Source organism: Tympanuchus pallidicinctus, unplaced genomic scaffold, assembly GCF_026119805.1.
Source record: "Tympanuchus pallidicinctus isolate F22 unplaced genomic scaffold, pur_lepc_1.0 scaffold17, whole genome shotgun sequence".
NCBI lineage: Eukaryota > Metazoa > Chordata > Aves > Galliformes > Phasianidae > Tympanuchus > Tympanuchus pallidicinctus.
This window is the reverse complement of record NW_026294690.1, coordinates 1,516,321-1,529,325: the sequence shown is the minus strand read 5'-3', so window position 1 is coordinate 1,529,325 and position 13,005 is coordinate 1,516,321. Positions and strand designations below refer to the sequence as shown.

At 43.8% G+C, this 13,005-nt stretch overlaps 1 protein-coding gene across 2 annotated transcripts in view; it reads left to right on the top strand.

Moving 5' to 3' along the window:
• Window positions 1-13,005, top strand: part of STAB1 (stabilin 1) — a 51,685-nt gene that overhangs the window by 10,901 nt on the left and 27,779 nt on the right. For both annotated transcript variants that reach the window (XM_052679281.1, XM_052679280.1), the window contains exons 7-20: window positions 106-201; window positions 507-623; window positions 1,118-1,314; window positions 1,507-1,640; window positions 2,705-2,832; window positions 3,544-3,635; window positions 4,801-4,923; window positions 6,856-7,002; window positions 8,775-8,837; window positions 9,596-9,709; window positions 10,104-10,157; window positions 11,185-11,265; window positions 11,553-11,711; window positions 12,446-12,508. In XM_052679281.1, the coding sequence (XP_052535241.1) occupies window positions 106-201; window positions 507-623; window positions 1,118-1,314; window positions 1,507-1,640; window positions 2,705-2,832; window positions 3,544-3,635; window positions 4,801-4,923; window positions 6,856-7,002; window positions 8,775-8,837; window positions 9,596-9,709; window positions 10,104-10,157; window positions 11,185-11,265; window positions 11,553-11,711; window positions 12,446-12,508 (1,568 nt within the window). The remainder of the gene's footprint in view (window positions 1-105; window positions 202-506; window positions 624-1,117; window positions 1,315-1,506; window positions 1,641-2,704; window positions 2,833-3,543; window positions 3,636-4,800; window positions 4,924-6,855; window positions 7,003-8,774; window positions 8,838-9,595; window positions 9,710-10,103; window positions 10,158-11,184; window positions 11,266-11,552; window positions 11,712-12,445; window positions 12,509-13,005) is intronic.

The following is a 13,005-nucleotide window of genomic DNA, read 5'->3' as shown; positions in this document are numbered from 1 at the left end:
GGGTCATCAGGGTGCCAGTTTCCAAGGCAGATAGGCAATGTGAGACTGGAGCCCTTCACACTGCCTTGAAGCTGAAGACCAGGTTTGCTTGGACTTTCCTTTCAGTGTGTGACTGTGTGCATGGGGAATGCAACAGCGGTGTCACTGGGAACAGAAGCTGCACTTGCTATGGAGGCTACACTGGCCCCAGATGTGACCAAGGTAAACGCACCACTAGCTGAAGAGGGGCTGTTAGAGGTAACTGTAAGATGGGCCTGGATACATGTGTCCCAAAAGGAGATGGGATTTCTCTGGAAACTTGGTAGATCACCCCTTCCTTCCAAGCCTTGTGGGACCCCACTGCCCAAGCTGCAAATCCATCGCTGCTTATAGCCCTGGTTTTTATGCTACCTTGGGCCTGTAGAAGCCACATTCCCATGGCGTTTGCATGCATCTTGTAAGGTAAGCTGTGTCTTCCAGCAGTGCCCTGCTTGCTCAAAGGGCAACTCTTTGCTGTGTGATTTCAGAGCTCCCCCTTTGCAGAGGTGTGAGGTGTGAAGCCAACAGTGAATGCGTGGTTAAAGATGGGACTGCGATGTGTAACTGCAAGCTGGGCTACAGAAAAAGCGGCAGCGCTTGTGTAGGTGAGAGACATGATAGGTCCTCTGCCTGAAAAAACACCCCTGCTCTAGCATCTGTGGGTAAACGCGGTCGCCATGAATACGGGGTCGCTGCAGAAGTGTAATAGCCTGGTTTTTAGGAATCCCTGCAAGAGCAATAGCTCCTTTTTCACTGGCTTTTTCCAATTCTTGCTGACCGAACTCGGCTTGTAGAAATCCTCAGATATGATGAAAATTCAGGAGTAAATCCAGGCCTCCTCTTTCTGTCACTCATATTTGTTTTACTGTATGTGGTATGAAGTATGTGTCATCCAAATTCTTCAAATCAGAAAAAAAAAAATCAACCCAAACTGCTATCTGAAGCTATTTTATTTTCATGGGAAGCTGTAGAACCTTAATCACATAAATCCCTTATCCTCCATTCCCACTAGCTTCTGGCATTCCGTTGTGCATCATTAGGTTCTGTATTGAAAACAGAAATGTGGATATTCTTACACCTCATGTCTTTTCATTTTCAGCTCAGGATCCCTGCACTTCTTCTCCATGCTCCCCCTTTGCTGTATGTAAGTTTCTTGGTCCAAGAAAGTATGAGTGTACGTGCAGAGAAGGATACCAAGGAGACGGGAGGGTTTGCCAGCCCATAAACCCCTGTGTTGATAACAATGGAGGCTGCCCAGAAACCTCAACGAATTGTATTTACAATGGCCCAGGAAAGGTAAGGGCGATAATGGTGTGCCAGCAGCCTGCAAGGAGGGTGGCCGTGTGGAAGTTCTCCCAGTGATCTCACCGTTGTGTGAGCTCAGATCTGCTCTCCTCCCCTTCAATGTTGCAATCAGACTGGTTATTTTTTTTTTTTTTCTCTGTAGGGTGAAATAATCTCTGTAATCAGTGCTTTGTCTTCCGTTAGGCGTCCTGTGTTTGCAAGCCTGGCATGATCGCACGGCCTCCTTCATTAGAATGTGCTTCACTTGCCAATGACTGCCAGACGTATTTTTGTGGTTTCTCTTCTAAGTGTGAAATTAATTCCCATGGAAATCCCAGGTATGCCAGTTTAAGGATTGCTTTTAAAATTTGTTCTGCAGCTATAATGGAAATCAAGTGCGGATTAGCTACATTTTGAAGAAACAGAGATTGAAATGAGAAGCAAGAAGTGGAGTTGCAAAATGACAGAGAAGAGGGAAGAAATGCCAGATCTCATTTAATACTCCCAAGTAAAATGTTTAGAAATTGATACCCTGTAGATGAGAAATGATGGCAGACCTAGGACCATTTTTTGGCCTACCAAAAAACTGTGTGTGATCCAGGGCAGAGCTGAAACCATGGCTTTCTACTCTGAAGACAGGCCAGCAAAGGGCAGAACTCCGTGTTCTGCACAGCCCCTGACTTCAGCTGGCGCTCAGCCCTCAGCGGCCGGAGTGATGTCAGACCTCCCTTTGGGGTCTGGTGGCCCCAAACCAGCGAGCAGAGCTGGTGCTTGGACAAAACCCAAACAGGAAAAAACGTTGGTTATTGGCCAGCGATCTCAAGTAATCTCTGAGCAATGACCTTACGGTGTGTGGATCAGGATGGATGTTTTCACATGCAGATAAACTGTTCTGCAAAAGTCATTAGAGTGTTTAAGGCCCTCCTTAATTCTAGAGCAACCTGAAGCTAACCAGTGTGCTGGGGTCAGTATTTCTCACTGATGCTCAGGGGTCACGAGAGCTGTTCACAAGATTTCCACTTAGCTTCGTGGGGTTTGTGAATTACCACATGTTTTCAGATGCTGTAGTGATTGACTCTGGCTGAATAACAGGATAGAAAGGCGTTAATAAATACACTGGCTATCTGTACCCTGAACACTAAAGAAGACTGTTCTGATGTTGATTGCATCTGAGAAAGCATCTTCTTTATTTTTGGTTAGAGCCAAAGCTATCTGCCATCCAGAGGCCTGCATCTTATTTCCCATCCCTTAGATGAGGCAGTAATTACTAAGCTCTGAATTACACCTTAAGGTGGCAATTACTCTTTCAAATGCAGATGCTACTTTTGTCCTACTCAGATTTGTCAAAAGTGGTGTGAGAACTTCTTCATAATGTTTAGTTAGCCTTCCTTCTTGTCTCTAGCTGCGTGTGTAAAGAAGGGGAGATTGGAGATGGGAGAAGCTGCTACAGAGATCTCATGAGTGAAATAAACAAGCATAATTCTCATGGAATGTTCAATGGGAAATTAAATGTTGCCAGGAAGATGTTTGGTAAGTGCCTTTTTGAATTTATTTGGGGAATTAAGCCAGGGGGAGAGAGGGGCAAAGCATGTCAGCAAGAGGCTGAAAGCCTCTCATCATAACAGGACTTTGGCAGTGCATGCTCACGGCCTGCAAAATTAAATGCACTGCATCTCAGAACTCAACCCACATTACCAGTTTTGGCTTGTGAACTGAGGAGGTACCTGCAAAGAATGGTGTGGATGTGTCAGTTATTTGACAGCCCAGGTGAAAAAAGAAGGAGAACTTGCTCTGGGCTGTGAGTCAAACCTGTTTCCCTCAAGCCTGCAGCGCGCCTCCACCTGCAGTGTCTCAGCAGTGTCTCCACCTCAGTGTCACCTGCAGGCTCAGCTTCAGCTATCATGGGATTTTCTCCCTCTTATATTCCAGAGCTGCCAATACTTGTTTTTAAGTGTATTTTCCACACTGATCTGCAGTATGAGCACTATGAGCTCTGGGTTCCTAACTCCAGCACAGCAGGACTTCAGCAATCTTGTGGTCAGATGCTTAAAATGAATAGCCACATGCTGAGCTGTGAGAAGGTAGCAGTACCAAGCTGCCTTTAGTTCTGTGTAAGCAAGTACTAGTTACATGCCTGCTGCTGAAAATGTGCAGATTGAGCAGTGCTGTTAACATGAAGAATAATTATGGCTGGAGTTGTGTAACTTCTGAGTAACTTTGCTGCGTTGTCACTCTTTGCAGTTTCTGGTTGTTCAGTGTTGCTGACTAAATATGGGCCTTTCACTGTCTTCGTACCTTCCCTTCTTCCAATTAATAACAAAATGGAATTAAACGTAAGTTTGCTTGCTTTTAGCAAATGTTTGCTGTCTTAAAATTTCTTCCTGCCCGAGTTCTGCAACCTGTAAAAACTGATGACAAATGAGAGAGTATTAAGAGAAGCAATCCCTTGTAAGGACTGCTTTTTGTCTTGTTCAGCTGCAGTCTCACAGAGGATGTCACGTCCCTGGCATTATTTTTAAAACCCCTGTCTGTGCCTTCATTATTGACAGTCCTTTGTTTTTAACGTCAGGAGCTGTAACTTCAAAAAGTTTCAGTTCTTCTGGTCGTGCTTATTTAAAGCTCCAACCTTCCCTGTGTGACCATTCTCAAACATTTATGTGGCTTTTAACTGCTTTAGTGTGGGGTTTTCAGAAGGTTCAGAGATCTGCATCAAGGCGTTGGATGTGGGGCAGTTCCTTGGTATGGCCCTAGGTATGAGTACAGCGTCAGCTTCTCAGGAGGAGTTCATCTTACTAATAGGGAAAGCAAAGATGACAAGACTAGAGAAAACTCCTATGGGAGCAGGGACAAGAGTTAGAGTTCTGGGCTTCAAGAAGATCCTGTGGGTCACGTTACGATTTTATTAATTTTAATTAAATTCTGTTCATTGCAGTAGTTTTTGTGCAGTTGCTTAATACCTTGTTGAGCAGAGCTTTCTACTAGCACAAGTCCATCCTGTGCTGAGGCCATAGTGGCAATTCCTGTAATCGTAGAAAATAGATGAAGACAGACCCTTCTAGTCTACCTGCTCCTGAAGGATTAGTCCCACCTCAGTCAGTATCCACAGCTGATTGTCTTTAGAAATCACTAGTGATGGAAAACCCTGAAAACAAAGGAAGAAACCAAAGGTAAAGTCAGCAGATTAGGCCACCTGTATGGACCAACATAAACAGAGACTGTGTGTGCAGAGCTTTAGGCAAGTCTTGTAATCTTGGCCATGCGGGAATAGTTTTAAAACTACCCAGGTCCCATAGGTTTCTCTTCAGGGATTCTTCTAAAATCACTCTCAAATGAATCAACCTCTCTGTGTTTGCTTCTCCAGTGATGCAAAATGAAGAGGGAAGCTCAATGTTATATGCAAAGCTTTTTTGTTATAGTAGTGTTAGGGCTCTTTAATTAAATGAAGTTTTTGAAAGGGCGTACGGTTTCCCTTCTCTGTGTGCCCTTTACTCCCCACAGGGCACCGCTGCTGCAGATCTGTGCAGGATGCACATTGTTCCTGGTCTGCATTTGATAGAAGACATGGTTAAAGCCAAGGCTATGTGGACCTTGTCAGGACATCAGCTGACATTCAGTAACCAGGTAAAGGAACTCCTGAAGTCCAGGACTGCTGTTTTTGTGTTGGACTGACCAGAGTTTGGGCACATCGTTTCCTCAATGTCCTTTCTTAATGAGAAAACTGTTTTTCTCCAATCAGCATGCCTGTGATCACAACAGTTTTTCATTTTCACTTCTTACAGAGAATAATGAAGTTTTGAGAGATGGGGATGTCACAGATTTCTTAGGTTATAATGTACTTATCAGGACAAAAGTCTTCTTTGGATACTTCTCCTGTATCTTTATGTCTAGTTAAAAATAGTCACTTCTCTGCTCCTTGGCTCTTACCATCCACTTGAGATGTGCACACAGGTGTGGTGTGAAACTGCTTGCATTTCTTTAGCCTGGAGAAGCAAAGTCGTTTTTGAGTTTTAAGGTGGATGCACATCTGAACACATCTGCTTGGTCGGTTGTGGATCAAGCTGTCAGAGGCAGACTGTCCTGATGTATCCTGATAGTCCTGGGGCAAAAAAAAAAGTATGCAGATGGGAAGAAAAGGCTGAAAAGTTGTAATTGTTCTTGCTTAGCAAGAGTCTGTATCGAAGTGGTTTCCAGTTGTTCCTGTTCTAGAGGATGCTCTTTTATCAGCTTGTTGTTGTACAGGCGTAATGCTGCTGTCCCTCAGAAAGATCCTTTGTGAGATCCAAAGCAAGATGTTTTAAGGGCTGACAAGCAGATGTTTCTGCAAACAACAAGTTAGGCAGAGCCTGACTCCTAAACCTGGTAAAGATGTTTCTGCAGTCTGCATATGCATTCTGGAGAAGAAAGCTTTTCCCTGCAATGTTACCAACTGCAGTATTTTGCAGCAGTCACCCTTTGGGCTGAATGCTTCTCCTTGGAGCTCATGTTCTCAGACACAGCTACATGCTGACTATCTCCTCTTCCAATTACCCAGTTTGTTCCTTTTCTCCTTTTCAACTGACTCATGTTTTCCAGCATCCACTGTTCTCTCTCCATCCTGCACATTTCCGGTATGCTCGTCCACAGCTGGCCGAGGCAGAGCTGGACATTTCCTCTCTGAGGATCCAGCCTTGGCCTCAGGGTCTGGGTTGTAATACATGCACCCTGCCTGCACCGAAAGTACAAAGCGTTATTTGGAGCTGGGGCATCTGAACAGGACTTATCAATGGTCTTCATACATTTCTTTCCTGTTTGTTTACTCAGGAGCCTTTTGATCCAGGAAGCCTTTGTTTCAGCTGTTCCCAGAGATGTGAACTGAAGTGAAGGTCAGGGAGGAAAAGTTCAGAAAGAGCACAGAGAAGCTGTGCATGCCTGTACCCGGGTTATGGCTGCACCAATACCTTGTACCTTGGGGTACAATACTTGTACTTGGGGTACAAGCACCAATACCTTGGGGCTCACTTTAAAGGTGCACCTCTGTTCACCCACCTTCAGTGCAGGATTGTGCACAGTATGGAAGGACCAGACGCACACCTTATAATTTAGAGAGCCTGACTGTTTGGGCTTTGTCATGGAACACCTTGCTGCTTTAGGAGCTGATAAAAGCTTCAATCAGAGCTGTAGTTTCAGGACTGCTTCCAAATGCTGTGTCTGGGTGCCCAGGAGGCAGCATGCCTCTCTGTGCTTGGCAGCTCAGCACAGCAGGTTGGTGATCGAGGCACCCTGCCATGTTCCACAGCTGGGAGAAGCATTCACGCTCACACAGACCTGAATCTAGAGATGACTATCCCAGATTAGGTCTTCTTTCTCTGATAAGGTTTCAGAATACTCCAGGATGGACATACTGCCCACACTCATGTAGGAGTGAGATGTTTGTTCTGCACTGAGGGCATCCCTTATATTTACTTTTTCCAGAGTAAACCCAATTGTGTCTTCACTTTGCTAACCCAATGATTATACAGATCTGTTGTGATCCCTTGAACATATACATGAAAATAACCTTGCAATGTTACCCAGGGACACAGCAAATCATTTCGATACCAAGATGTGCCAGGGGAGCTGTACAATGTTCTGAACTCAAATCTCCCAGCAGCCAATGGTATTATACATATTGTTGACACCCTAAGGAAAAAAAGTACTGCTGACAACATTGGAAACCCACAGGTATGCACTCGTTTCTACTTCTTCTGTTTTACAGTATGGTAGAATAAATGCTTTAAAAATATCAATTTCCAAGGCTGCGATCCTTTAGTCGAGGTATTTTTAAAGGAAAAAGGCTGTTCATTTTGTTTTCAACTCCAGATAAACATACCTTTAAAAGTAGCTAACAGCACAGCACAAGCCAGATACGGTCTTTGCAGTGATGCAGTGCTTGGATAAGTAGAGCTCTTATTTCATGAGTAAGGTCCCTCCCTTCATAGCAAATAGGCTCTTTTGCTGTTGTACCTTACAGGAGAGTAATGGCATAAATACTGAAAAATATAAAGCATATAAAGTTGAAATTAAGATTTACTTTCTAAGGGCTGTACTGCATTTTGAAATTATATTCAGAAATGTTAACTTTGCATTAAAAGTACGTAAAATGAAGACAAATCATCATTACAGACCATTGCAATTTGAAGTAGTGTCTTGTGTTTTGACACTGGGCAGGGATTTAGGAGTTATAGGTTCAGTCTCTGCTTCTGCTGAGCACATTTTCCTGTAACTGGGAAAACTTTTTGCTGTAGCTCCTTCACTGTTATGTCTGAGCACTTTCATCTTGTTTCTATATGCAGAAAAAAGGCCCTGGTACCTACTGGCTTGTTGCAAAAAAAATTTAAAAAAATCACATAGAATGACATGAGTTCTTTGATTTGGTTGTTTGCACCACTGTCATTAATCTGTAAAAATGGTTGAATTCTGTGATATCTTGTGTTTAAAAAGTAGATAGAATACTGTGTTAAGCATTAGTAGTTGCCGAGCTGAAGTGCCCTGAGGATGGTTGTCAGTGGCATAAGTTTTGGGTGTATATGTGGACTTAAAAGTGCCCATTGCTGATGAACTGAAGGTGCTCACAGTCTTACCACCTGCATGAGGATGTCTTCCAAAAAGGGCTGTCTGAAATCCAGAGGGGTCGTGGGGCTGAGCTCAGCGTCTGCAGAGGAGGGTTTGCATCTACTGTGGCTGCGGGCTGAGCAGGCTTTATGAATTTCTCTAAGTTTTGGGTACTCAGCACAATGGTGGCTGTCACAACACTGCTGATGGACATGCTCGAATTGTGATGGCTGAAAAAAAACCACCAACAACCTTTAAGAAGATGGCACAATTTTTTTTTGTCCTACAAATGGTGATCCTCATCTGCAGTCCAAGAGGAGCGCGCAGGGAGGTGCGTGGCACCAGGGGATGCCAGAAGCTGCTTTGGGTCAGGGTGTGAGCAGGGGGCTGGTGGAAACCAGCAGCATCCAAGTACATCCAGAGGCAGCTTGCTCAGGGAAGGCAAGACAGCAAGAATCTCCCTGAAGGCTTCTACTTCCAATGTGATGTCAGGTGTATGCATATGGACTGTATTTTCTCAGTACTGGGGCTTGTTTGCAGGTGGCAAAATGAACTCTTGCCCCCAAATCAGAAGAGGTTTGGGATGATAGAGCAGATCCTCAGTTTACCAGCCCAGTTCTGCACAACTACAGGTTTCATCTGCAGTTGGGAGTCAGAAAACAAAAGAGTGCTCAAGTGCATAGAAACTCTGGTTTGCTGCACATGACAACAAGTCTGTGTCTAAGCTGCTGTAGACTCAGTCCTTGCTTGGCTCACTGGCCAAAAAAAAAATGTCTGAATCCACTGAGGCTTTCTGTAGACTTGAAGCATGCCAATCCTTAAGTAGCAGCTGGCATTCCAGTTTGTGCTCAGACTTTGCTGCAACCCTGGTCACTTTTCTCACTCTTTGAATCTTCTCACAGAAAACCATTGGGGAGATCCTTGCTTCCACAGAGATCTTCAGTCGATTTGAAACTATACTGGAGGTAAGCATGTTTCTGTCTGCCCCAGGAAGATGTGGCATTGCTGCTGTGCACTGCCTGCTAGTGCTTTCGTGGGAATTTGGGGTAACATTTAAATGCATCTCAGTTACTTGTCTTTCTGGATGCTTTTGTCTGACTCACTTCTTATTTTGATTATTTTCTATGCATATGTAATGGAAACATCAGCACAGGCAGCAAGCATACAAGTGTCTTTACCACTTTCTTCCCCACCTTCCCATCTTCAAATCATGATTAGTTCTTGACCATCGTACCTGTAAAAGAGCAAATGTTACATGCCTGCCCATGTCGAGATGGGCTGAAGCTGCCTGTTGGCCTGGTGTAGATGTCTATGTAAATACAGTCCTCAGGTTATAAACGTTTGAAGCTGCTGCCCAGTCTTCATTTAGCTAATATTTTTACAATATTAACACAAAATTGACTAAGTTCAACTGTGATTATAAGCTTTCTCTCTTTTTCTTCTTCCACAGCAAAAAGGTACCAGTTTAGTATCTGTACTTAAAGCACAGGGAGTGTTAGTTCAGTGCTCTTTTTCACACAGCTGCACTCACACCAGTGACTGCACTGCTCAGCCTGTTTTTATGGCATTTACATCTGCTTAACACAAGCCTTGTCTCTTGTCCACACCAGCTTTCCAATCTCTACACCTGGTGGGTTGCTTACAGTTTCCCCTCCCTTTCAGATGGATCTCCCTTGCTAACTCACGTTGTGTCCATTGATGAAGTCTTTTATTATTTTTGCAGAACTGTGGCCTGCCAGCAATACTGGACGGGCCAGGCCCCTTTACTGTGTTTGTACCCAGCAATGATGGCGTGGATAAATTAAGAGATGGAAGGCTCATTTATCTTTTCACAGAGGTGAGGGCTCGTAATCCTCTAACACATGTTGAACGAGGTGTGTTGCAGGGGGCTGTGCTGGCATAGCTTGTGCAAGGTGTCTGGTCACTGCTGCGAGTTGTTTTTCCTGCAGCTGGCTAATCCATGTCTCTCTTTCTGTGAGGCTTTGGGAGACAACTGAATGCTGGTGGAACCCGTGATGATATTTAGCCAGATTGTTTAAGTCTGGTTTTGGGTTTTCTTCCCCTCTTTGTGTAGGGGAATATGAAGGGATTTATTTTCCGAGTGAAGTTGCTGCTGGCAACTTCAGTCATTTTGGCATTTTCAGTCATTTGTTAAAAGAAAATGTAATTGCCTCTTCTCACTCCTGAGCATTGAAGGACTGTCCAACTGTTATGCTCTCTTCTTTCCTTAGGGCATAAATAAGCTCCAGGAACTTGTGAAACACCATATCTACCCTTCAGCAGCGGTAAGGCAGGCAGCACTAATCCTAGATAATTGGAGCCCTTTGGGCCACCTATGTTGTTTGGCATGAAGGTTGCAGTATTGCAATGGAGGCAAGATATTTACCATGAAAGTAGTTGCCCAAAGACTGGTGCACTTCCATCATGACACTGCTCCCTTTCCCTTCTGCTTGGGCCCCATTGGTGGTTAGTGATGGAAAACTGTTGTGAGTGAGCCTATGCTGTGTGCTGGCACCACGTTGCTGTGTGGCAGGGTAAATAAAATTAATGCATGCATTAACAAGACTTCTTCACTTATGCAATGAGCAAGATAAATGTTTAAAATTATTAACTTACACTGAAGGTTTTGTGTGCACTCCAGCATCATCGTGCAGTATTCTAATCGCATATCAATGTTATGCCAGTCTTTTGCTGAGGAGGAATGTCAGTCCTTAGAATTTTCCTAATTCCTACACAGAAAACAAGCATCACTTTGGCAAAACAGCAAAGCACAGTTTTCCTTGCAGCTGATGAATGACATCATCAGCAACAAGCTGAACTAGTTATCTTAATAAATTGTTGGGCACAAAAGTAGTGATTATCATAGCTTTTAGAATTTCTGTCAAACCCTTACGTTCAAGTTTCTGTGCAGTAACTGCAGTTTACATTTCCTCTGCCTTTAGAAATAAGCTTTTTTATTAGATCAGAACAAATTACCTACTATGCTTCTGCTTTACTTGTTCATTCAATATGCCCTGTATACCTGTATCAACAGGAAACACTACTAATAGAAACTTGATTTCAGATATGCTGGACACAAGGAATGAAAACCACTGCTGTGGATTTTGTATTGCAAATGATTCACACCAAGTCCTCGATTTCCCTTTGGGCAATTGTGTGTGTTTGAGATATTTCATTAAATGTAAATGGTAAAGTCTAAATCTTCAGAAGTATTTTTAGGTGGAGGAAATTCTGACAGAACTCCATAAGCTGTACTAAAGCTCTGCTTATTCATGATGCTGTCCCTCCGTGGCATTGGTGGTTTTTTTTCAGATAACTGTGGAGAAACTGATGATGACGCCGCACATCGTTACAATGGCTAACCAGATACTGTCTGTCAACATCAGTGCAGATGTAAGTATGGGTCAAAACCCACTCAGGCAAACCTCCTGTTCTAAGAAAAAGTCTTAAGGTTCTAAATAGTGAGTTTTCAGCCTATCTCCATTTCCTCCTATGCCTTAAAAATAGACTTAAATGGGGTCACTGAATTATTTTTCCTTCTTATCCAACTAGTGACTTCACTGGATGGCTTGACTGTGTGTGGTTGCACTTGATGCCATCTCTTTCCTGCTTTGGTGTTACATAGTTAATACACTCTAATGGGATAACATTCTGATAAATTATTTGTGTTTCCACATCAGGGAAGAATTGTGATGGATAACTCAGAGATCCCCTTAAACATGAGAAACATTGTGGCATCAAATGGCATTATTCATACCGTGGACGGCATCTTCATCCCTCCTTCAATAATTCCCATTTTGCCTCACAGATGCAACGAAGAACAACACAAAATTGTGACTGTAAGTCAACTTGGCCCATCCTCATCTTAGCCATTGCTGTAGACCCCACACTCACCTGGAGGAACAGAAGCAGAATGTGTAAATTACACCTGGGCAGTGTCACTTCGCCCTGCTTTGTTGGCAACCGGCTGTTTTCTTTTAGTCTTTCTTTTCCTTTCATCCTACCTTTAAGGCCTTACACTCTCCATACCAGAGTTACTAATCCAGCTGGGAATGCTTTGTTCCCATTACCATTGGCATTGGCCTCCTGTCATTGTGTATGGGGAACAGCCATTTGGTAGTGGAAGCGCAAACAGTGTATGGTATTCTCACATAAAGAGTTTTGTGTGCATTACTTTAGGTGCACGTTCCCCAAATTGATGATTGATATGTTACTACAGAAATACAGCTCTGACTAGGGAAAAAGTGTCTGATTTGGAGCAATGTGAATTATCTGAACTGACCAGAGGATCGATATCACTTTGAGGTTGCCACGTGGATGCCCAAAGTGTTTTATTGCATAGCTGTGTGTCTCATGGCTCACAGGGTGGAGTCAGATGCAAAATCGTAACTATAGAGCCATTTGATTTGAGCAATAAACTTACCCTGTTTCAGAGTGTGGAAATTCTCTCCTAAGAATGCTTCTGACACATGATGTTTTGGATATACAGTGGAAATGGTACTCTGTGTCATTCTTGGAACGGGGAGGGGGTTCACTGGGAAGATGAAGATTTCCACTCTTGTTTTCTTAACAGGGCTCTTGTGTGGATTGTGAGGCTCTCAACAGCAGTGTTTGCCCACCTGGCAGCAGAGAAATGGTGATTATTTCTGGGTATTTCTTTGCATGGTGACATACAAGCACACTGTGACAGATAATTGCAAACTCAAAGCATTTTCAAACAAACGCAGTGCAGGAAAGTCAGCTGGTAGAGGAGAACAGCATGACTTGTTAGAGGATCCATGTCCACCACAGCCATGGCGAGGGAATCACAGCAAGCTTTATTCACTGCAGAGAGTGAGAAACAATTTATCCTTGGCCTGTGCTCACTATTGATTCAGAATGAGCAGAATTAGGTGAAGGTGGAGTAAGGAGGAGCAGGCAGGGTGCTGGCGTTAAGGCTCATCCCACGCTGGGTTCTGCAGAACAGCAGCTTCCAGGAAATTCCTTTCTGAAGGCCAGGCCTGAGTCATTGCTGTGAAAGTCAGACAGGTGTGCACCACTGTTAATTGTCACGTGTCTTCTGTTGGCTCTGCATGTTGGGATTGCTTGCTTGTGCTGTGTCAGCATGAATCATAGAATGGCTTGGGCTGGAAG